The sequence below is a fragment of the Diadema antillarum genome, unplaced genomic scaffold (genome assembly GCF_040938485.1).
Source record: "Diadema antillarum isolate AM-2024a unplaced genomic scaffold, OU_Dant_1.0 seq00000385_RagTag, whole genome shotgun sequence".
In the NCBI taxonomy this organism is placed as follows: Eukaryota; Metazoa; Echinodermata; class Echinoidea; order Diadematoida; family Diadematidae; genus Diadema; species Diadema antillarum.
Window position 1 is genome coordinate 218,062 of NW_027271383.1, and position 26,955 is coordinate 245,016.

The 26,955-nt window shown below is 36.8% G+C and overlaps 1 protein-coding gene across 1 annotated transcript; it reads left to right on the forward strand.

Moving 5' to 3' along the window:
* Positions 1–317: 317 nt before the first annotated feature.
* Positions 318–25,754, forward strand: LOC139731791 (1-deoxyxylulose-5-phosphate synthase YajO-like). The gene is made up of 8 exons (XM_071642664.1): positions 318–415; positions 7,934–8,079; positions 9,534–9,687; positions 14,032–14,205; positions 15,266–15,363; positions 18,908–19,083; positions 23,572–23,711; positions 25,337–25,754. The coding sequence occupies exons 1-8, from the start codon at positions 335–337 to the stop codon at positions 25,436–25,438; spliced, it is 1,071 nt and encodes a 356-aa protein (XP_071498765.1). The 5' UTR covers positions 318–334; the 3' UTR covers positions 25,439–25,754.
* The last annotated feature ends 1,201 nt before the right edge of the window (positions 25,755–26,955 follow it).

The window sequence follows — 26,955 nt, forward strand, 5'->3', positions numbered from 1 at the left end:
ATGTGATTGTAAATATGCGAAGATATGTGGAAAAATAAAGTACATGTACTGTACCTCGGGTCAGGGAGCTGGGGCAATCTACTGTATACCACGTACAGCAGCGACAGGAAGAGACCACGGTGGGATGGACTGATCAATGACTGCAGTTGCCCTTGGCTCCTGCTTCCCATTGATCTCGGACCAACCGTACCGTGCCGTACGTACCCACTCAACCCGGCGCGCCGGCGCGGTAATCGGACCGGTACTCGCGCCGCCGCCGCACGTGCAAACAATCCGGCCAGCTGCACTTTTATCGTGAAACTTTAGTGTACACTGTACTTGCAAGGCTGCTGTGATGGAATACAGATACTTAGGAGGTTCTGGTGTAAAAGTGTCAAACATCTGTCTTGGCACCATGACATTTGGGCGAAGTGAGGTATGCACCCAGTACACGTATGCTAACTTCAGAATAACTTGCCAGCTAACTAGTTAGATAGTTAAACAAAAGTAAAACAAAAGTAAAATTTGACTGTCTCGTGCACTGTACACAGCATAGCCCTGTCGCTGTCGCTGTACAGAAGTCGCACTGCGTTCGCTCGGGCTCGAGCTCCCTTGACCGGCTGGTGTAAAAGTGTCAAACATCTGTCTTGGCACCATGACATTTGGGCGAAGTGAGGTATGCACCCAGTACACGTATGCTAACTTCAGAATAACTTGGGTGGTATTCTGTAAGGATCCTAGGACAGCTCTCGCTCCTAAATACGCGATTGGTATTCTGTAACACCGCGCGTAGGAGAAGAAATAGGATAGTGACGTCAGGGATCCTTATTTCTCTCCCAGCTTAGGATAGGGGCGTAACTTGATATGTTAATTAGATATAATTAGATGTTAATGAGATCTTAAGATAAGTGGTATTCTGTAAGCACAAGTAGGATCAAGTTTAGGAGCAAAAATAAGGATAGCCTCTAGGCAATCTTTCTCTGGCGCTTTATGCTGGGCTATTGCGTATATAGGCCTACTGACGACCTATAAAGTATGTCTCTTATTTTGTATGTTCATGAACAAGAAAATAAATACATAGATCGTATAACAGAGTTATCTGTTCCTCTCATACTGAGGATTCTAAAACTGCAGTCTATAATGTTCGAAACAACTGTATTTTTTATCTAGCTGGTACTATGTGTTTATTTGTTTGTTGTTCGCCATTTTCAATTCAATTCACACCTCATTTTATTCGGCACAAAATAAATCAAAAGTACATTATGTACACAATAACAACAAAAGCTATTACTGTTGTATTATGATTATTATTAATATTATAATAATGATAATAATAATTATTGTCGTTATCAATATTATCATTATTATCATTATTATCATTGTTATTATTATTATTATTATTATTATTATCATTATTATTGTCATTATTGTTGTTATCATTATTATTATGCTCAACGTCGGCCCGAACGTCATGCGGACGCAGTGCAAGTATCAAACCTACCTTCGCCGCCCACATTACGTGACCCTCGAAGTCGTTGCTATGAAGATCTAGTAACCAAAGAAAAAGAAACGTACGCAGTGCGCTTCAGGTCGCATGAAAAATAAAGCAGAGGCGGCGGAACGTTTTTTAAAAGCGTGGGGGCCTACTTCCGGGTTTCATGAGCTAACAAGAAAAAAAAAAGAAAAAAAAGGTCCTCAGCTCCTCTCTCCCTTTCCATTTCTGGGTTTCTTCAGCAAGCTGACAAGCGAATAAAAAAAAAAAAAAGGTCTACAGTGGAAAAACATAACCTTTACCGCGCTCACACTTCAAGATCTCTATCTATTTCTATTTAGTGCCACTTACGTACTTCCGGGTTAAAAAAATTTGTGGGGGCCCAAAGTGATGACACCTTATGTATTTCTTTGTATGGTGCACAAAAAGTGGGGGCCTGAGCCCCCACGGCCCCCACGGTTCCGCCGGCCATGTAAAGTACTAGTAACGCAACGATCCATACTGTCACATTGTTAAGACGTACGTAGTGTGTGACGCAACCCGGTGACCTAACAGTCCATGTGCATGGGTTAATTTTTTTTTCAAAATGTAGTGAACTTACGTGTTATACAGCTCGTTATTCCGAAGGTTCGTTATTCCGAAGGCTCTTCAGTCCGAAGATTCTTTATTCCGAATATTCGTTATTCCGAATTTCATTTTCGAATTAACAAATCTTGGAAATAACGAACCTCCAAAATAACGCCACAAATGTTCGGATCATAACGAACCTTTTTTTCATTTTCGGATTAACAAACCTCTAGGTATAGGGAATTTGTGTGTTTCGGTTTAACGAACCTTCGGAATAACGAACCTTCGGAATAGCGAACCTTCGGAATAACGAACAGCACCCGTCTAGGTTAGGATATCATGGAGCTATAGCAGCTCCATGTTTATATCTTTGTTTAATCTATCAGTAATCTCCTTTATTTATTCTGTTATCATTGCCCTGCATGTAAGTCTATAGTATCATAAAGATAGGGGAGAGCTAGCGGGGTTAATTAAGTGGGGAAAAAATTGTGATTTTATAAAGTTTCTCGAATAACTTTCTGATATTTAGAATGGGGCACACATGTATCGGACCCAAAGACTTTTGATGCTATAGCCACATAACGGGTTGCTACGCTATATTCCTATAAGTGTCGTATTTGTGTTATCATTGTTTTGTTTTTTTTCCTATGGGAGAAGTGGAACATTGGTTTGGTTTAAGTGGGACAAACAGTAACAATAAGCAAGACATTATTATTACAAGCATATCGATCATAGAGTAATGTGAGCGCATGTGTGTGTGTGTGCATCTATGGGCAAGTCCAAGATAAGGTCCCCTCAGAAGGCAAAATTTCATCTTTGCTCAATATTGACATGTTTGGTATCATTTTAAAGCTTATGAGTTGAAGTTTTGATTTCCATGGAGGAAAAAATTATATTACGTAAATTTATGCAAATTTCAAGGGCTTTATTTGCATAAATGTGAAACACAGCGTTACGTATGGGACATTTATAAAAATTCATATTAATTCAAAGGAAAGCAAATGATATTTGATTAATATGTGGACATAAGAAGTTCATCAAATAGTTTAACTTGGTATGAAAATTTAGGGATTATGCAAATGATTATGCAAATTAGCTCGTGTCCTATCATGAGATGTCCCATACGTAACAAATTGAGGTCATTTTTTAAGGTTTTTTCTGAAATTGCTAAGGTTATATTAATGCCCTTTTGGAAAGTTCTAATTTATTGTTTAGAGAAATTAAATACCACAGAAAAAAGAAAAAACAGTAAAAGGAATATTTTTTATAAGGCATTGAAATAATGTTACGTATGGGACAAATGCGTTACGTATGGGACATCCTCATACATAATGCATGTGAATGCATGTAGCTAGCTGGGAAGGTCTCTCAGTACACAAATGGTCAATCATCCTGAAGAAAGCATCCCAACATTGTTGCTACTTTTTGAGTTATAGACACTTTAAACAATACATGTACTTGACTGAACAATTTTCAGAAAGGGGGAGGGGAAAATGGCAAAATACACAATGAAAAAACAGCATTAAAGGGATGGTATAGTTTTTTGTAGAAATGGGGATTCAGTTTTCAACATTTAATGAGATGATTGGAAATCAATTATATGAATTACTAAAGAGCATACAATCCTAAGACTAGAGGAATTCAAAGTTTAGTGATGGAGATCCAATTTGAAATGGTTGTGATATAAATATTTAAAAAGAATATAAAGTAAAATGATTTTTTTTTATTGCAAGTGATACACAAATTGTCCTTATTCAGGTTTCAATAATAGCCACGACAAAATTTATGGGTATACATACTGAGGTGTGACTCGAATCAATGACCTGACTGCTAGACAGACATCATATATCTACTCGATCACTGGGGTTCCACGCAGCAGGTATTGCTTATTTATAAAAATTAATATTTCTTGTGTCAAGTTGTTTTTTATTGAAACGAAATGGCAAACTGCCCTTCATCAATGGAAGTAAACACTTTAAACTATTCAATTTTTCAGTAGTAACTATCCTGATAAAAATAGGGCATACCCCATACTCAGGTTGGTCATGAAAATATAGAATATGATTAAATGTGATTATGATGGTAAATATTTGGGGAATATTGTTCCCTTGTCAATCTGGATCAGTATTTGAGTAGTTTCAACTGATTCCATTTCAATAATTATGCAAAAATTTGTTTATGGGTATTTTACAAAATTATTTTGCAAAATACCCATAAATGTGTCTCTCCACACACTAAACGAATGGGGGACAAAGGGCATGCATACTCAGGTTGGTCATAAAAATATAAAAATATGATTGAATATGATTAGGATGGTAGATATTTGGGGAATATTGTTTCCTTGACAATCTGGATCAGTATTTGAGTAGTTTCAACTGATTTTACTTCAATAATTATGCAAAATACCCATAAACATGGTTCTTCACACACTAAATAAATGGGGGACAAACTGTCCCATACGTAACTGTCCCATACGTAACACGTCATGTCTGTCTTTAATTAGAACCTGTAATTAGAGCTTTTTACCTAATGACACGAAACTTACCTATGATAATCTTGAGTGTTGTGACTTTCATCACAGTGAGTTACAAGTTGTAGAATGAAATACTTTCAGAGAGTTTTGAGGTTGAAAAAAATGTTCAAAAAAACAAAAATTTTCTGGTCCCATACGTAACGGCACATATTTTCTCTTCTAGAATATAATTGTGAAGGTCATTTTTCTCCATTTTTTGCATGATTATACTTCTCCTAGATATCAATCACCATGATAAAGTTTGATATGATCAAAAGCCATTAACACTATTTTTCAGGTCATAAAAGTCTCTGAATGTCCCATACGTAACGCGCGTGTTATCTTGGACTTGCCCCTATTATCATTATTTCTTTAATATTCATTTAAGAAAATCTAATATATTTTATAATAACTTTGAATTAAGGGCGAAGTTTGGCATGCAGTGATGATATCCCAGTTTACCCCAACATATCCTCCAAAAGTTCAAAATTTGAGCTAATTTCTGCAAAAACTTTAAAAGCAAATTAATGGAACTCGTAAGGTCACATTTATTATGGTGGGCTAAGTGCGTGCTAAAGCTTTCATAATCAAAATTGTATTCTTAACTGTAAAATTACACTGACAATGCATTTTTAACTCCTCGCACAGTAGAGCTGCGTGAAGCGCACTCTTGAGCAATGTAGATCTTGGGCGCGCATTGCGTAAAATTAGCCAGATGATTGGCTTATAGATATTGCGTCGGGTGTGTCCTGCCTTTCCTCATTAATATTCATTATTCATAGATGACTGTCCTAGGATAGGCTTAGGACAGACTTACAGAATACCGATTTTGCCTGTCCTAAGGGTATCCTATTTTCTGTCCTACGCGCGCTCCTAGGGTCGAAATAAGGATCGCGCTTACAGAATACCACCCCAGATACTTAGGAGGTTCTGGTGTAAAAGTGTCAAACATCTGTCTTGGCACCATGACATTTGGGCGAAGTGAGGTATGCACCCAGTACACGTATGCTAACTTCAGAATAACTTGCCAGCTAACTAGTTAGATAGTTAAACAAAAGTAAAACAAAAGTAAAATTTGACTGTCTCGTGCACTGTACACAGCATAGCCCTGTCGCTGTCGCTGTACAGAAGTCGCACTGCGTTCGCTCGGGCTCGAGCTCCCTTGACCGGCTTGATCCGGCCATAGCTAGCACAAGTGCATGCAGTGCGAGTATGACCGAAAGATCGGCCTGTATCTTGTCGGGGAGTTGTTCTGCAGATGCTACATTCCATGGAATCTCATCCTCGGCCCACAGGCGCAGACGAGAGCCGTAACGTTAAAAGTATTAAAAAAAGAAAAGAAAATGTGTAAAAGACTCCTCGGAACAAAGTGTGAGTGTGACTAACAAGCAGGCCTAATGCGTCTAATAGTAGGTCTTTGTCCTTTGTGTGTGTGTTTTGTTTTTGTAGCAAAAAAAAAAAAAAAACTGCTGAAAACTGCTTATCCAATAATTGCCCTAATGTAACATTTGTGTTAGATCTAACGTTTTAGTGATGAGCCTCGACCTCTGCAGGGGATGTTTCACAAAGGCAAAGTCAAACTTATTGAAATTAACTAAAAATTATGGTATATGCCACTGGTTTCCCTGTTCAATATCATCCGCGCACAATCACCACCTAACTTACTTCAAATTATCATTGTAATGGCGTACAGAATAATTGTTCCGTTGTTATCTCTTCAGTGATCAATGCCTAGGCCTACAAACATGAAAAAAGTCTCCAAAATCTTCATTTCCAACATTGAAGACATGCATACAGCTACCTTAATTTTTAGTCAATATTAAATTTTAAGTTTGACTTAAATTTTTTGTTAAACACCCCCCCCCCCCCCCCCCCCGAAGTGGAATTAGCATGTTTCTTCTCTGAGCAGATTTCATCACTTTTATTCTCAAACATTGCATGTATCATTTTTGGCCTTCCCTTGATCAGACAGCTTGTGAACACATGTGAGAGCTCTCATCACCTCAAGAGTAGACAAACTCCATGCTATGGGGCACTTCCTCCACTACATGTCCATCACTGTCAACGTGAAAGATTTACAAAATCCTGTCAGTCACCTGTACAAATGTCTCCAGAACTGTGCTCCAAATTACCTTTAGAAACTAATCTCACTTTATCAGTCTGAGAGACAAGGAATGCAGTCTGTTCAAGACCCAATCCGGCTATGATCTATGGACTGTGACTCTCATACGATCACTCGGACGGCTGGCTGCTAGCTGCTGTCGCATGCTTTGGTGTGAAATCTGCTCTCCCATGTATCAAGAAATAGCCATCTCTGGCAGTATTCCAAAAATCCTAGAAGACTTTTGTAGTTTCTTTTTCAATAATTGATTGATTAATTACGGTATGTATATTTTTTATTTTTATTTGTTATTTTTCCTACCCCCTTACGTAAGATTGATATCATTTAGTGAAGAGCACTGATATACATGTACATGTGTACTCATTTAAGAGCACTATACAGGGTGGCCCAAAAAGAACGGAACACCTAAGATCTATAATTTTAGCTATACTGTTGCTATTTAAATATGTCACTAGATTTTGCATACTATTGGAAAGGCCATTCCTTTTCCCATATAATGACACCAAGTTCTTTGAGAATTCGGCTTGCCATAGAACCAGTAGCGTTCACAATGTGGGATGGACGGTGTTATTGCCGTCGGGTCGTCTCATTCACAATGGTAAGTAACGGACAATGACAACCACATTCTACACATTGTGAACGTAACTGGTTCTACGGCAAGCCGAATTCTCCCTGGTTTCGGTATCTCTGAGAGTGCAAAATGATCACATTTTGAAAATTGCAAGGGTTGACAAAAATGGTCCTAAAATCATAACGCATCCACCAAAATGAAAGAACTTGGTGTCATTCTATTGGAAAAAGAATGGCCTTTCCAATAGCATGCAGAATAATTACCGGTACATATTTGCAAAAATATTGCTGAAATTAAAGATCTTAGGTGTTCCGTTCTTTCTGGGTCACCCTGTATATAAGTACCTATATTGTATATTGTATTACATGTCCTTTTCACAGGAGTCTCCATTGACCATTCATTCAAATCTTGTGTTTTTGAAGGAAAATTATACAAGAAAACTTGTGTTTTGCTTTATATCAGATCATATACTGAGCAATGATGACTTCTTAGGGGTTCATTAAATAGTGCAATATGATTTTGATTTTACTCAAGACCACTGATCATACATCTAGTCACCCTGAATATGGAGTGGCATCCTGCATGTCTCTGATTAAGGTTTAAAATGAATACCGTCCATATAGAATTCTTTCGTATCTCTCAATTTTTCTCTTAGGAAGTGTGTTTATATCTTTTCTGAAACCCTTACAGGATGTTCAGAGACCTGGACAATGTGATGAACAGTTAGCACACAAGATTCTTGACCGCTATAAAGAACTTGGAGGAAACTTCATTGACACTGCAAATGTATATGCCATGGGAATGTCAGAGTCCATCATAGGGTCCTGGCTTGCTAAGTAAGAGATAAAATATTCAAACAATGATGCATTTACATTGTACTTTTTGTGTGTGGTTTTGTTATATTTCAATAAAAGAAACAATCCCCACGAAATCAAATTGAATTGACTGTAAATCAAGTGGCATGAGATAATGTGTTATCTATCAATTCTGCATTATTTTAGATACACAAGTAGCACTGACTTTGTCATGCCATTTGTAATGATAAAAACAAAAAAGACAGCAGTGCTGATTCTTGTAATAACATTAATTGCTGCTAAGAGATTCATATGCACAGTATTTTCAATATTCAAGTTTCAGATTACATTTACAGAGTAAAATTTTTATGATAAGCACAAAAAACACAGGTACCAGTACAGCAAAGAGGAAAAAATGGTAGAATACTAGAATGCTGGTGAAATTTTTAAATTTGACCTTAACTTTGACTTTCGACCTCCTGCATGTGCAGCCACATTACACTGTAAGGCCCAGCTTCATTAACTCGTACATACATGTAGTACATACATGTAAATATACAGACAGACATCCCAGAAAACATAATGCCTCTGGCGGCACTTCATGACGGAGACATAAAAAGAAAAGAATTTAGATAGGCACAAATTATTACAGAGGGATGTCTACATTTCCTGTATGTTCACGTTTGTGATTACATTTACAGAGTAAAATTTTTATGATAAGCACAAAAAACCCCCACATGTACAGCAAAGAGAAAATATGGTAGGATGCTAGTGAAATGTTTAATTTGACCTCGACTATGACCTTCGACCTTACTAACTGCATGTGCATCCACAAGTTATACACTGTAAGACAATGATGTACATACATATGTGGATATACCGACAGACATCCCAGAAAACATATTTTATGCCTCTGGCGACGCTTCATGGCGTAGGCATAAAAAGAAAAGAATTTGATGGGCACAAATAGGGAGGTCTACAATTCCTGAAGACAAAATTTGGAAATGAAAAAGTTTCACTTTTCATCAAGTTACAAGTTGCGTGTCGGCTTAAAGTTTTAAGTGAAATACTAGAATTTATTGAGAACAGTTTAAGAAACAATTTAAAGTTATGTTTCCATCATCCTTGTAAGGAGAATGGACTGTGAGAATTACTGTGACATCTAATATTAAAAATGCTTTCCCTTTCCCTAAATGATACTGTGCTACAAAATGATACAACTGTCAACAATCGCTTTCTTTTGCAGTGGGGTCATGTAGCGCAAGCCCCTAGAGACAACAGTTCATGGTGTCGGTGTGTTTGTAATTTTTATGATTTTTGTTATGCAAAAGTGTTGGTGTAGGGGGGGGGGGGATGGCTGCAGCACTGACTACATCATTGGCTGCATCCCGAATTGCAGCCTCAGTTCTGCACAGCCCTTGTATGGCATGGTTTATGATACCCCTAGATGTATTAGAATGTAACTTACAAATCAAAATTGTTTTCCCTTTCCAAAGGCACAAGAGAGAAGACTTTGTTCTTGCCACAAAAGTGAGATTTTCTATGGACCCCAAGAACGAGAATGCAGGAGGCCTGAGCCGCAAAAACATCATGTGGAGCATAGAAGAAAGCCTGAGAAGACTGAAGACAAGTTACATTGACCTATACCAGGTGTGATTGCATTGTGTGTCAATGATTCTTCATTTGCAGCATGTATGGAAGAGTCAGTCTACAAATCCTGCCATAACTCATTGTACGCATTGTATTTACATATATTTTCATGGAGGAAACTGTACTATCAATATGTGGAAAAAGTATATCTTTGAATGTGATAGGAACAAAACACAAAATGCCATGCTTCAGACAAAGAAAAGCATGATATTATTTGACATTGTTTGACCTCTTAACAGCTTCTATTCCCACTATTACCTGGTAACAAAAGGCATACAAGGTAAGATTCAGCTGGTATGGCAAACACAAAAAATGTATTTGGCAATGACATACAATCATGTCAGCAAGCTTTGGAGTACAACAGAAAACATTACTTTAGCCTAAAGTAGATTTGTAGTAGGGCCTACTATTTGGTGCATGGTACTACAATCACGGCGTACTGAACATGTGCCTAGAATCTATCATTTAATTGTTCAACAGCAGACAGTGGAATTGGAACAATTTGCATTGCAAAGTTTGCCTTTCTTTTCCAGTTTTTCTCAAATCAACTTTTCATTATGAAAAGGATTAAATTTGAAGATATTTCTTGTTTGTTTTCATTTGGTATTACTTTCTTTCATTTCATTTGATGCATTTTTTTTTTTTATTCTATGTGAGGAGAGGGGAAAATTGTTCTATTAGTGTAGATGTTTACTTATAAATGTGTTTAGGGGTTTGAGCATGACAGGAAATGAAAGCAAAAACAATTAAGAAAAAGAAGCCTCTCAGAGAAGGCTGTTTGATGTCCGTGAGGTGTGGCAATATTTAATATGTTCTGAATCAGTACAGAATGAAAACACGCCACAAGAAAAAAAAAAATCATCTGCAAATGGTATCCTCCAGGCAAGGCTCAACATTGGCAGTGGCCCACAGCCACAGAAATACATGTAGATGTCAGACCACCATAATTCAAGGAATGGTATGTTTTGGTGGACTGATCAAACAAAAATTTGTGAGTGTGTTCATTGTTTTTATGTGCTTTCTTGTCCAGAAAAGGGAAGAGTAACTCATAGCTCAGTAACTGCAAGCATTTCAGCGAGGTGCTGTGACAAGTGTTGCCAAATCACCACAATAGTCTTCATGACAACCTCAGCCTATTACTGTATATGTCAAATATTTCAAGAGGTTTTTATTTTTGCAAATTTTGCAAGATGGGTGCTACTCATGAATTTAACATTATGTAGAAATATGAACTCTGATCCTGACATGAATGTGCCTTGCATGCATACAATTCTCTGTTCATAAATGTACACCACAATCATGAATTCAACCACTTGCGAATTTGTCGGGAAGTCGCAATTTGCAAAAAGTTAGACTCGCAAAATATGGCGAATACAGTATACGGCCAAATTGAGCCCAACTATTTTTTCTCGCAGCCATATTTCATAACCAAATCCTAGCTATACATCCAAGTATGTATAGAAGGAATACAATAATAGTAGTCATTTCATACATATGTAGTGTTGTTAGAAAAAAAAAATGTGTATTATGCCTCTGTTCATTATTTAAGACATGGACTTTTCGTCACGATGCATAGCCCTCTGTTGTACCTGCCAATTTTAACACAATGAGCATAGCTTTTAATTTTTTTATGTTTTATTGTGTTGTTTCATTGTGTACTGTTTTTCTTTCTTTGTTCCTATATTCACGGTATGTCACATTTGAAGCCCTTTATTATACCTTCCAATTTTCATCTAAGTGACATGATTTATAATTGGTCTGTATTTCATCAAACTATTTTAGTGTTCAGGTGTGAGTTTCTTCAATTTGTCTCCCTCTACAAATGAAATTTGTTCATTTATAGATCAGCAGTTGCGATCCGAACAACTTTCATTTGTAGAGGGAGACAAATTAAAGAAACTCACACCTGAACCTTCACCCCTCTAAATAATATTCTGCTTTCATTTACTTTAATGTTTTCCATTATTTTGTAGAGCCATCAAATTTTATCGTTGGGCCACAAAGAAAAAAAAAATGTATGACTTGGATGGTACAATTTGACCTCTCTTATCTGGACATGTCGGACTGGCCCTTATACAGATGGGGGATTTGGCTGGTTATGGGAGACTCAATGTTTAATACATGCAGCTGCGTACCCAATGGTAGCTACATGGTGTGTATCAGTTTTGCGTGAACATGTCACATCCTCATCAGCTGGTCTGCATTCCAATTCTCTGATAATTTTCTCATTGAACTATAGCCTGTTCCGTGCCCTGATTTAATGAAAAGTTTTCCGTCCATGTTCTTGCAGTGATTTGGGGGTAGTGAATGTCTGAATGCATGTTATTGTAGATGAAAATTTGATGTGAATGTACCGGTATGTTAATTATGTTGGGAATTATGTAATTTGTGTGAGTTTGTGTAGGAATTTTGATTGAGCTTCAAATAATTTTTTCCCCCATAATTATTAGATTATTTTGTTTGAAAATCACAGCGAGATCACGTCTGTATTTGTAGTGAGAGATCCGTATAAAGGGAGCCAGATAAGAGAGGTCAGACTGCAAGGTTAATTGAAAGTCCATTATTGTCCCCGCCGAACGAGTTCGAGCTGGGGACTATGAAACGGGCTCCGTACGTGTGTGTGTCCGTGTGTCCGTGTGTCCGTCTGTCCGTCTGTGCGTCCGTGTGTGATCAAAATGTTCAAAATGCTACTCCTTCGCCATTTCTAACCCGATTTTGATTCTGTTTGCTTTATATGATAGCACTACATGGGAGCTTTGAAACTTCTATACAGAATTTCAGTTGTGACCTTTGACCTTGACCTTTGACCTATATTGTACATTTTGCTTCAAAATGCTACTCCTTCGCCATTTCTAACCCGATTTTGATTCCGTTTGCTTTATATGATGGCACTAGGTGAGGGCTTCAAAACTTCTACACAGAATTTTGACCTTTGACCTTGATTTTTGACCTATATTGTACAATGCCTACAAAATGCTACTCCTTTGCCATTTCTAACCCGATTTCGATTCCGTTTGCTTTATGTGATGGCACTAGGTGAGGGCTTCAAAACTTCTACACAGAATTTTGACCTTTGACTTCTTTGACCTTTGACCTTGATTTTTTACCTATATTGTACATTTTGCTACAAAATGCTACTCCTTCCCCATTTCTAACCCGATTTCGATTCCGTTTGCTTTATGTGATGGCACTAGGTGAGGGCTTCAAAACTTCTACACAGAATTTTGACCTTTGACTTCTTTGACCTTTGACCTTGATTTTTTACCTATATTGTACATTGGCTACAAAATGCTACTCCTTCGCCATTTCTAACCCGATTTCGATTCCGTTTGCTTTATGTGATGGCACTAGGTGAGGGCTTCAAAACTTCTACATAGAATTTTGACCTTTGACTTCTTTGACCTTGATCTTTTTACCTATATTGTACATTTTGCTACTAAATGCTACTTCCGGCGGGGACATATATTACGCACCGCGTAATTTCTACTTTTCCTTGTAGGTAATTGAAGTACAGTTGAACCTCTCGTATCCGGACAAGTCGGGACCGGGGCTCATCCGGATAAGGGATTTGGCCGGAGACTCAATGCTTTATACATGTATACACATGTACATGTACTGATGTAGCCCATTGTAGTACCACATGTAGTAATGTGTATACTGCAACCTTTTCATTGTTACACTCAGTAACAGACCCCAGAATAGAGATTCTTGGGATGATTTACCTAAATAATTATTAAGAAATGTATCAAGTATATGTAATTCATTGTGTTTGTGTAGGAGATCTCAAGGAGTTGGGAATCCCCCTTTCCTCCCGTAATTATTAAAAAAAAATCACGGCGAGATTGCGTCCGTATAATAGAGAGATCCGGATAAAGGGAGGCCGGATAAGAGAGGTTCAACTGTATAACATTATTTTTGGGGGTAAGTCACTAAGTTTGTCATCATATTACTTCATATATTATATCTTGTAGTCCAGAGATATTTTGGTGGTACCTATGACATGTTTATGTATTAAGATATTCTGTAGATGACAAAATTGTTTACACTTTCAAAATACATGAGTGATTTTATCGAGGTCTGTTTTAATGGCCGACAACTTTGCTCCAGCACTCCACCAGTGAGGGGATAAATTGTCCACCATACTTCATATTCAATAGTTTGTTGAATGTACTTTGTGTGTGCTCTTTGTTAAATTGAATGCTTGGGGGGGGGGGGGGGGGGGGAACTCTGACAGTGTGATTCAACCATAACGTATGTAGTTCAATGTGTCTTTTTTCTCCCCTTGTCGTACATGTACATGTATCTCCTTTTTCTCCCTCTCCCTCTCTCTCTCTCTCTCTCTAGATACATGCCTGGGATCCAGCCACACCAATTGAGGAGACCATGCGTGCAATGAATGACTTGGTGAAGGCAGGAAAAGTGCTGTATGTTGGAGCTAGCAACCTGAAGGGGTGGCAGATGCAAAAGATTATGGACTTGTGTGAATATAAGGGATTTAACAAATGGATTTCTTTGCAGGTATTTGTGTTAATCTATTTAGAATATAATTTCCAGTGTCTGTGTAGTCACAAATCTTGGTGCAATAAGCTGTGGTATGCTTTCTTGGGATTAGTCCTGAATTAAGGACTTTGGTTTTTTGTTTGTTTGTTTGTTTATTGTTGAATTTGTTTTACATGAGTGTAATGTCTGGTAATCACATATATGTAACTTGTGAAACTCTGGCCAATATAATGTGTAACTTCTTCTAGTTGCATGCTGAAACCTATGATATAAGCTTTCTGTATAGGCAGTTGTAGAGAAATACATGATAGAATTACTCATTCCATTTTGTGTCATAAATTGATAGCACAATGTAATATCCATGGCCATAACTAGATGAAGTCCGTCCTGCCTAGTTGTACAGATAACATGTTGCCCAAGTTCTGTAGTCTAAACTCATCCATCGCAAGCCTACATTGCGTAGTTAGGTATGGGTCATCATTGTGTATTTACAATCAAACGAAGAGCAAATCTTTTGTCAGTGTTTGACAAATTTAGAAATTTTGTTACATTCTTGGTGGAAAGAAGTGGATCTTCAGCCTGCAAAATTTGAAGGTGTATTTTGATTGTCATACAAAGAATTGTTGTATAAAATGACTTGTCACAAAGACCTTCATTTCAATTATGTATTGCAAGCACTGTACAAATCAAAAGACTCAGTGGGAAATTTTGAAGCTATTACACATAGCAAATATGAATTGCTCGTGGCCACTGTGTTGTCAATATGAAACAGCAAGAATAATAGCTGTGAGTTACAGTATAATTTTTCTAGTCCTTAGCCAGCTGTTTAATGGCTGTCTTCAAGTATTGTACCAAGAATTGTCAAAGTAGTATTTGTTTGAAACAAAAGATTGCATTTACCATATTCATACAAAGGGGGAATTTGACCTGTTCAAAACAATAGAAAATATTAAACCAAGAGCTAGATATGTTGTAAACTGATGAGTTTTGACAGAAAACTGTGCTGAAAGTGAAAATTATAAATCAGCAGGTGTTTATTTATCAAACTTGCATGATTATACCCTTCATGTCCCCACAGTCCCAATACAGTCTTCTGAATCGTGAGCTTGAATGGGAGCTGGTTGAGTGCTGCATGAATGAGGGTCTTGGCATACTACCCTGGAGTCCCCTTAAAGGGTGAGTACATAGGAATAAATTCCTTACAAGTCAGCCATCCTTGGTTGTCTGAAGCAAAAAGTATACCGAGCTTCTAAACCCGCCTTCTGCATTTTGAGAACTTCACAAAGTGGATACCCCATTATGTACATAGTTTTGATCATTGTGGAATCCCAAACTTATCAGGTGACATCAGATTTTCCTATTTTCCAAAGATATCTTTCCATCTTTTTGTGGTACAAACTTGGCTGAAAATGAATGTTATCCGTAGTGACATTACTGCAGCAGAAAAGCATTATTCCACAGACTTGTCTGAATTTGGAAAACAAGTACATTTGGGTCTCTTCACATTTTGGTATCCAGCTATCTTTCAAAGACCCAAAAAGAAATATGTGCATGACATGACACAGTGGACATGTTCTGCTAAGAACCATCCAGGGTGTTGCTGGCATCTTCACATTTGATTTTCTACTCACTAGTTATTATACCCCCGCCAAACGAAGTTTGAAGGGGGTATATAGGAATCAGCGGACGGTCGGGCGGTCGGTCGGGCGGTCGGGCGGTCGGTCGGTCCGTTGCAAATCTTGCGTCGCGAACTACTTCCTCAGTTTTCAACCGATTCCCATAAAACTTGGCACAGATGTGTGCCTTGGGTTGTAGATGTGCAAGACGTATTTTTTGACAGTACCCAAAAGTACATTGCCATGGTAACGGCATATTATGGGCAAAAATGGGTACAAATCTTGCGTCGCGAACTCCTCCCACAGTTTTTGATCAATTTTTATGAAATTAGGTACAGATGTTCATCTGAATATGTTAATGTGCAAGACACATATTTCCGCAGTGGCAAAAAGTGCGTTGCCATGGTAACGGCATGTTATTGGTAAAATATAGGGCAAAATGCTTCATGGCAAAACTGCTTCATCAGTATTCTTCCAATTCTCATGGAATTCATATTGAATGTTTGTCTTAGGATATAGGTCGGCATGACACATTTCTTGACAGTGACAAAAAGTATGTTGCCATGGTAACAGCTCACATATTATGAGCCAAAATGATGGAAAATTTTGTGTTGCAAACTACTTCCTCAGTTTTTGCCCAATTTCCATGAAACTTGGTACAGATGTGTGCCTTTGGTTGTAGATGTGCAAGACGCATTTTTTGACAGTACCCGAAAGTACGTTGCCATGGTAACGGCATATTAATGGCAGAAGATCAAGGAAAGATCTTGCGGATTTAACTACTTCCTCAGTTTTTTGACCAAAGCTTATGAAATGTGGCACACACCTTGATCTTGGTGGGAAGATGTGGAAGACATATTTTTCGGACGTGTCGGAAGCTGCGTTGCCATGGTAACGGCATATAAATGGCAGAAGATCAAGGAAAGATCTTGCGGATTGAACTACTTCCTCTGTATTCGACTGAAGCTCATGAAATGTGGCACACACATTGGTCTTGGTAGGAAGATGTGCAAGACATTTTTTGGACGTGTCGGAAGCTGCGTTGCCATGGTAACGGCATATTAATGGCGGAAGATCAAGGAAAGATCTTGTGGATTGAACTACTTCCTCAGTTTTTGACAAAAGCTTATGAAATGTGGCACACACAGTAGTCTTGGTGGGAAGATGTGCAAGACATATTTTTCGGACGTGTCGGAAGCTGCGTTGCCATGGTAACGGCATTTAAATGGCAGAAGATCAAGGAAAGATCATTCCTTGGGTAAGACTGTCGTCACGGGGCGGGGGTATTAATCACCTTAAGTGATATTTCTAGTTAAAGTTCTGATGCCATCATCGCTGGATGAGAAAACTACAACAGTTAATGATATCACTGCAGGACAACATTTTGCAGGACAACAATTTGAAGAAAATTCAACATATTTTCATTTTCTAGTATAATGAAAGAGCACTTGACTTACCTCTTTCAGAAAGCAGGGTGAATGGTATTACCCTCAACATATGTCAGTAACAAGCTGAGGGTATGTTTACTTTTAAAAAGAAAATTAAGTGTTATGGACTTCTCTTTATATTTCCTTAGTATTGTTCTGCAGTGATATCATAATCTGTAAGATTCTTCTTATCCAGCAATGGCAGCACTGTAACTATTAAAATTCATACCTTTTGAAAGGATTGTCCCCTTTTCCTAAAACTTTACTGATGTGTTCTAAAGCACTGCATTCACTCAATCGACATACATATTTGTTCAGCATTGCCCTTTAAAGTGAAAAGAGACCATAGCAGAAGGATGTTTGATAAGAGAATTATCATTTTGTTATTACTGTTCTTTGGGTATTTTGTCACTCTTGCAGTTATTATGGGCTAAACAGACAGTGAGGTAACAAGATATGATAAAATGATTCATTCTATGTTATCAAAGTCTGCACTGATTGAATCATCATTTATGACCTGGCTTGCATTTTTTTTTTCTTTTAAGTTTTGTTCCTTAGTCCTCTGCAGAATGATGAATCTGTACCATTCCCTTGATATGTCAATTCATTTTTCAATTCAATTTCAATTTATTTGTTCAAATAAGATATAGATATAGAAGAATTGGAAGAAGGTTACAGCAGGGGATGGTTGGTTGTAATATTGCTCTTCTCTGTGGAATGTACCTATATCAGCAAAATGACTACAAGACCACTTCAAGTGACTGTCTCACTTCTTGAAATTTCATGTTGCACAATTTTAGTATTATAAGTAGCAACATGAAATAATTTTAAGTGTTTTCACAGCCACAATGCAGATGCTGTTGGTATGTAACATAGAAAGCATATTATGATTTAGCTAGTGGTAAAAATGATACACAAGGCAGAATAAGCAAAGTTGTTGGGCTGAGTGTCTTATCATGGATATGATCAGGCATTGTCGCAATAAATTCGTAACATTCAAGAACTGTCAAATGATTTTGCACAGCAATGATTCCTAATACTTGAAATGCTTCATAATCATTTCAGAGATGAATTAAGTAAAAATGCAAGCTAGTATCAGTTGTGAATAAAATTTATAATTGACAAAATTCCACAAAATGCTTGAATGACTGTCAGGAATGTTCCCATGCTTTGGAATTTAAGTATCCCAGTTGTTCCACAGGGAAAACATTAAGATTTGAATGTGAGTAGTGTATGTCAAAAACCAAAAACTGATGCAATATATATGTTATTAGAGGGATGGTGTAGTATTAGTGGAGATGAGGATTGGACTTTTAACTTGCTGTGCTATACCAAGAGACTACTGATGAAATAATACAGAGCATACCACTCTAAAAGGAATTCAGAGTTTATTAGATGAAAATCGGTTTCAGAATTGTTGAGACATCCAAAAACTATTAAAACAAAGCAATCCTAATAAAAGATGGAACCTCTGTTTTGGATATCTCTGCCATTTCAAAACCAATTTTCATCAAATAAAGATTGCCTCCCTTTTGGAATTACATGCTCTTTCATATTTTATAAGAGATTTCTCATTATCTCACAAAAAAATGTTAGAAACCTGGACTTAAGTCTCAACCGAAACTATACGATCCCTTTAACCTTTTCTGTCTTTTACCTCTATTATCTTTCCTATAGTGGTTGGCTTACAGGCAAAATCACACGAAACTCTGCACCCCAGGGCAGCAGAGTGGCATATGCACAAGCAAGACCTGAGAATGTGAGTGAGAGTCATCCAAATCACTCAAACTTTGCCAATGAAGAGAAGATCTGGAATCTTTTGGACACCGTGCAAGGAATTGCTCAGACAGAAGGTAGACTCTCATACTCTATATTGGTAGTTGGTTTTTGAGCTAGTAATGATTTTTGTGTAAGCTTTATGTGAACAAAAGTTCAAAGGCTGTTTAGAGTTAAACTACCCAGATTCGCTCTTTTGTGTTGCTTTTACAGTTGTTCTGTACTTTCTGGTGTATTAGTCACAAATATGTTTATATAATATTATATAAAAATAGATAAACATGGCCAAGTTTGTGGATTTCTGACTCAATATTTGATGTATGGTACATGTACTGCATTTCTCAGTGTCCAATACACTGCACCATGAGATAATAATATTGTTCTAAATGACCCGACTCTATCATACTTTGTTTACTTTGATCATTCAAACAAAGTGTACATTATCAAGTGACCTTTATCTCTATCACTCACATAATTCAGTTCAAATGATGCAATTGCATCCCTACAACATTATCATGAAATGCAGCCTGCCTTTCTTACAGTAAAATAAATCCAAGGTCATCTTTTCCTTTAAACCCTTGAATGTCTTTCCTTTTGACGCCTCAACATCCATATGATACACCAAAAAAGAAACTAACCCTTCACAAACATTGAATAAGTTAGCCCTCTAACTGCAGTTATGTATGGGATTGTATTGACCGTACGGTATACGTACATATATGTGTGTAAATCTAACAGTATACAGCTCTATGAAAGTGACAAAATTGAATCCCTTTATCTGATTCTCATTCCTATATGACCATGACACAATATTCTTCTGAATATGGAGTCTTACATTATTCCTAAATAAAACATACACAGTATTGTAAACTTCAATCATACACTCACACTTCCAACATTTCTCTTCCCTGCCTGCTAAGTAGGAATCATGTACGATAATCAATACCTACAGCGTACCGTACTGTTCTACGTGTAATCACTTTCTATACGAACACCGTATCGAATCGTTTTGTCAACCTAAATTCTGAACTCAATTAAGAGCTAACAACACAACACATATCACTACATAAATGATTAAACAAAGCTACAGCAATCAAATATTCGTCTGTTTTCCATCATAATTTCTCTTACCAAACTGTTTAGGTTCCTAAAGTAAATCAATCACAGATCCGAACTCATTCTTTTTTGATCGTGTCTTGCATCTTGGCCCATGTCTTTTGCGTGGCTAGCTATCATGTCAGTACGCATGCAGCATACTAGTACGTAAAGCAAAATCAGTGCGCAAGCAACCGAAGGAATAGAATGGTCTCTTTTTTAATTACTGTCCAAAATTATAACATTTTAGAAAAAAAAAATTGTGTGTAAAAGATAATATTATTGTAATTACATCAAACACTTCAAAACTGGATGAATTGGCTTTGGGATCGTTATCACTAATCGCTAATATTGGCCACCAAGATACATGTAGCAGTGTATAACTTTATATATCTTAACCCATTGAAGATGGATCAATTTTCGTGTAACATGCATTTCCCATTTACCTCAGCCCAAGAATACTCATGACTAGGCTGCAACAGGTTAAGAAAGTAAAAAGATGCTACACAATGGTGTACCCTGTATTATGGCATGTCGAATCAATTATGAACATGACATTGTATATATGTATTTAGTGTTTGTATACCCGTAATCAAACTTGTTCACACTCTTACCTGTGAATTTTTTTTTTTCTTGCTACTTCAAGTATAAAATTGTAAATTAAGGATTAAGAATGCTATTGGTGTGACTAAAACCAAAATGAAACACTGTGTTGAATCATATATACATATATGTACTGTATAAGCTGTTATTTTCCCGTACAGATATTTTTGTGAATGAGGAGATCACGGTCATTTTCACGAAATGTTAGTTTCGTGAATTGACACTGAGGCTATTGTAAGTGCACTATTACCCTAGTGCATGGCATCATTTTTTAAGTGCTGTTAAATTCACAGTCCAGCAGTGATTGGCAGAATTCACGGAAATTAAATCCTTACAAAAAATAACAGCTTATACAGTACTGTATGTGTGTGCATCATACACACACATACCACTAGTCAAGTTGTGTTCACACTTGCCTTTAGAGGACAAGTTCACCTTCATAAACATAAGGATTGAGAGAATGCAACAATATTAGTAGAACACATCAGTGAAAGTTTGAGGAAAATTGGACAATCGATGCAAAAGTTATGAATTTTTAAAATTTTTGTGTTGGAACCGCTGGATGAAGAGACTACTACAGCTTGTGAGTCATATGCATACAACAGTATAAAGAAAATGTAAAAGAAAATTCAACATATTTTCACTTTTTTCACATAATAAAAGAGCACTTGACTTGCCTCTTTCTAAAGGCAGGGGGAATAATATTACCCATAACATTTGTCGGTAACGAGTCAGGGGAATGTGTACTTTTTTCAAAAGATGGAATTTTGTGAAATTCTCTTTATATTTTCCTTATATTGTTGTGCGCATGTGACATCCAAGTTATTCATACACTGTAGTAGTCTTCTCATCCAGTGGTTACTGCACAAAAACTTCAAAAATTCATAACTTTTGAACGGATTGTCTGATTTTCTTCAAACTTTCAATGATGTGTTCTACTAATATTGCTACATTCTCTCAATCCTTATGCTTATGGAGGTGAACTTGTCCTTTAATGTCTTTTTTTTTTTTTTATCAAATGGAAGTATGGAATTGTAAGGGACAGATAAAGAATGCCATTTCAATTACTGAAATACAGCAGTGCCAACTTTGCCTATGTGTATGTAGAAGACTTCATATCAAAGTTATCTTTAAGAAGACAAAGCAAATACATCCCAAGAAATACAATGGCAAATAGTTACAGAAATTGGATTAATTGATTTATGCTGTGCAAAAACACAGTGAGGGATTAGAAGCCGAAATGCACATCTCAAATAAGGCCTTCTACTAGATTATGTCAGATCTTTGATGAGTGGATATTGTATTTTTCCTGCATCTTCCCTCACCTTACACACTTTCTCTTCTTTGTCTATTCACCTCTCTTCTTGTTCTTTACTCTCAGTTTCCTCAACCATAGTATGTATGTTATGTATATTGACCTTGTACCAAACAATGTGAATTATTATGACTATTCTGATTATTTATTTATTCATCTAATTGGCAAATCCAGGGAATAGTCACAAAAACACAAGCACACTGTGTGGTTCCAATTATCCATAAGATAACATAAGATATTTTTCTGGTTCTGAGATAGTATTTAAGAATCTGAGGAATGAGATTAAAAATTTGATGTACATTTTGGTCGTTTTCTAGTAGATTGGGAGACAGAAATTCTAGTGTGTCATAAAACCCACTATTAGTTGTTTTAGCCATGGAGCTACACTCTTGTATACTTCATTTGTTTGTTTGTGAAGTATCATTTTATACCTTTTTTACTCTTGACATGCTATTTTTTATGCCTCCACCACAAAGTGTCACCAGAGGCATTATGTTTTTGGGTTGTCCGTCTGTCCATCCTTCATCCATAATTGATTTTGTGGACAGCATAACTTAAAGAACAGTTCGAGGTATCAAATTAAAAACTTCACATATACACGTTATATGCATATATATATATATATACTGTATATGAGTGGATGAAGTTGTTCCCATCAACTTTTGGTGCACATGCTCATAGTCGGAGGTCAAGGACAAATTTTTAAGATGTCACTATTTTCCCTATAAATGCTGAAATTACACTCTTTTCTCCATACCTTGAAAATTACTCAGTGCATACACTTGCTTTGTATATGTATTACTGCACATTGATTCTGTTAGGAATGGGCCATGGGGTCAAAGGTTAAGTGATAATGGCAAAATGACACTAATTTCCCACATTTTGAAAATAGCTTTTGACAAAATTTTGAAAAGTATTATCATGAAATTTGGATATTACCAGTCAGTGATTATTTGAAGAAAGATATTAGCCATGGGGTCAAAGGGCAAGGGACAAAGGTCAAGTGAGAAAGCTCAAATTCCTGAATTTTTGCTCTCAGAAACAATTTAGCTATCCAAATGAAATCTGGCTGAGGAATGTATAAACACTTAACACATTTAGGGTTGTACCACAAACTTTCAAACCAATCATGTGAAACTGTCATCTCACACTGTCAAGGTGTACTACAGCCCTCAAGAGAGAATAGCGCAATATGGCAGTGGCTTACCAGTCTCCATAGTGACAGTTTTTTTTTTAGTTTTCATCTCCTTTACAGCCTGACAATTTTTTGATGAGTGCAAGCAAATGAAGATTGAGTGTGAATAATTAATATTGTGTGATTCTGTGGTACACTATGTGAGCCTTTTAGACATCATAAAGCATTCAAAATCATGAGTAAGTTCGCTTTAGAATTTCATATGATAATGTGTTTTGCCCAATTTTGTCACCAAGTTTAATCAGTAGTTTATCAGCAGCACTGTCTTATTGAAAATATCCTCTCTTTGCTTTACCTAGTATGTTTATTCCCAGTTTGGGGTGATGTGATTAATTTCACTTGATGCATTCCCTGCAGGTAAGACCATGTGCCAGGTAGCTATCCGTTGGTTGCTCCAAAAAGATGGTGTGTGCTCTGTTATCATTGGTGTCAAGACACTGGAACAGCTGGAGGAAAACATGGGTGCTTCGTCTGGATGGAAACTCTCCACTGAACAGGTAAGGTATTATGATACTGGTAGGACAGTTTTCTTGTACTTTGTACTGGCACCCTATTTTCACAAAGTTGATTGAATCGCTGATTTTTCATGTTATGAGGTGTTATTTTATTCAGTATGTACCGTGATATCAATGGATTATGAATCTGTGTTATACAGTAGATCACTCTCTTGGTGTTCATTTTCCCTTAGCAATGCATTTATTTGATTATATTCGTGACCCTCTGAAATTAAAGTCAAATGGAGTATTAACTTAAGCATTGCCAATGACTTGTCTTCATAGCACCCATATTTTCCAAGATTCCGTCCTTACGTTCTCCCCGTCTGCCCCTCAGCTCCCCCCCCCCCCCCCCCCACCTTAAAAAATGTTCCAACTGGGTAGGGTCAGTATAGATTGGATTGAGGCTACTTGCAGACATGTATCTCTTGGTCGTCCCTTTACACTGGGAAATTGTCTGAAAGAATATGTGAAAGGTGAACTTGTGATACTCATGTTAGCACGAGGCACACTGAGAATTTTGAACATTAGATGATTATGGAATGATAGCAGTGAAAAGTCATTAACTATACTATCATACAGTGAGCTTGTCACAGATCCACTTCGTCATGTTTCCTTGAATATCAATCTTAAATTCTGTCCAGAGTGCTATTATGGATGGCTGTCTGGAGACATTATAGCACTGTAGCCTTTAATTGAAATAACAGTGCCACAAAGAACGAAGAGTGCCTCTTTTACCATGCTAATTAATCCCAGTCCGGAGTATACTCGGGCAAGTGTCTATGGGAATGCTTGTTGTAGCAAAATCAGTCCATCCTCAACGGGGTAAAGGAAACCGAAACCCAAACATAAGTGTGGATTTGAGGGAAAGCAGCAATACTCATCAGTGAAAGTTTGAAGAAAATTGGACATTCCGTTCAAAAGTTATGAATTTTTACAGTTTTGGTGCCGTCATCACTGGACAAGGAGACTACTACAGTTCATTACATCATTATGGACAACAATATATGGAAAATATAAAGAAAATTCAACATATTTTCTCTTTTCTAGCATTATGAAAGAACACTTTGCTTACCTCTTTCAGAAAGTAGAGGGAATAATAGTACCCTTAACATGTTTCAGTAGCATGTCGATGGCATACTTTCCATGAAAATTTTCTTTTTTAAGTCTCTATACATTTTCTTATTGTTGTCCACAATGATGTCATGAACTGTAGTAGTCTCCTTATCCAGCAGTTACTGCACTGAAACTCAAAAAATCCATAACTTTTGAATGGAATGTCCAATTTTCCTCAAACTTCAAATGATATATTCTACTAATAATGGTACTTTCACTCTATCCAAATTTATATTTGGGTTTTGGTTTCCTTAAATATGTATATATTGAACGTTTTTTGTTTGCATTAATATCAATTGGATATGGTTGGTAAGAGCACCAAAGAGATGTAGTTAAACAGAGATGTTATGATTGTAAGAATGAAAAGAAATATAATTCATCTATGCTCTGTAATATAGAGCATCCATATATATATCCATATATGGATATAGAGCATCCATATATTTTATAGTGTTATACTGTACCAGAAATACCAAGTGATCACAAAACTAAAATTATTAATTTCTCTTTAGATGGCTAAATTGGACGAAGCCAGTGCCGTTGCATTACCTTATCCTTACAACATGCTGAGCCGGACCAGTGCGAACAGACACAGGGACACCTGGACACATTAGACAACTTTTAACAAGACGTTGTATCTGCAGCTGATGGTGTAGATACCAATTCATTGCAAGAGTTAATGATTGTGCATGTTTACTGATTGAGCTTTGTTTGTGTGTGTGTGTGTGTGTGTGAGAGAGAGAGAGAGAGAGAGAGAGAGAGAGAGAGTATGGGTGGGGGGATTAGATATGTGTGTTTTCAATGGATTATCTTGACAGGTAATGATTTATTCCAGGTGCAAAACACGTATTCATGTCTTGCATTCAAAACCAGAGTATTGCAATTCAGAGTATAGAGGTGTCAGAGCCAATGAGAATATAACACAAACTCTTTTCTCATTTTCAAGGACTTAATCACATCTAAGAGTTCATAGTACAATGTACTAAGTTAGCATTGCATATTTAGAGATGACTGAGGATCCACTCTTTGTACCCACAACACTTGGTGGCATCACTAGGTCTCTTGGGCTTTGCTTCAGACAATTTTCACTTGGTTCTACTTGTATTAAAACCTTAAATAGGAGAGTTGCTATCTGTTACAGTAAAAATTATAATGTATTGATTTACCAGGTTGCAGTTTGATTAACTGACACTGTGCTAAGGTGTTTCAAGAATTTTACTCCCTTTTACGTTTAAGAGCTAAGCTGGATTCAAATGTAATTCTATAGGGTTAAGTGCATTGCTAAATTAGCCAATCTTATCAGCATGAGAGTTATTTCACTGTTATAGAATACAGTTGTATGACAGAGCGGCTATTTGTTCATATGCCATAAGGATACCCAGTGAAAATCACTTCAATTAAGTGTTCATAAAAGTACTATGTATATTTCTTTTGATATTACTGACTGTGGACACACTAATATGCTGACATAGACCATGTCATCAAGAAAAATTGCTACTGCGGAATATACCGTGTACTTTCCCTTCAGTAGACATGATGACAGCTGCATTCAAGGCATACAAAAGAACAATCTAGGTTATGCCACTTGTTGTCATAAGCAACAATAGATACTCTACACAAAAGGTCAGTTCTTGACCAGTCACCTAACTGCACAATATTATGTGTGTGATGTTAATAACTTTTTTTTCCATTAGGGTCACCCAATCTCTCTATCACAATATTCAGTTTTGAGTTGTTTGTTTCTCATGTGCATTATATTGTACATCTCATATGAAAAAGCAAGCATGATTTGCCATTATACAATAAACCTCACATAGCTCAACAAGCATAGGACTGGAGAAAAAAAAATCAGTCACTTTAGGCTGATGTTGACCTACATATAAGTCAACAAAAGAAAAAAAAAGAAAAACTTTGGGACTAGTTTATTGCTTGGACTTATGCTATGTTGCCTCATGTGAGATGTACTGTATTTACAACATTGTACTTGTTCAAATGCTTACTTGATCACTCCAAGATGAAGCAATGTACCTGGGTATCATTACACTCCTGAATCAAAACTTCTTTTGAAAGCAAATGTCATAATCAGAAAATAGAATAAGATTTCCTAGAAATATATTTCACCAACCAGTGA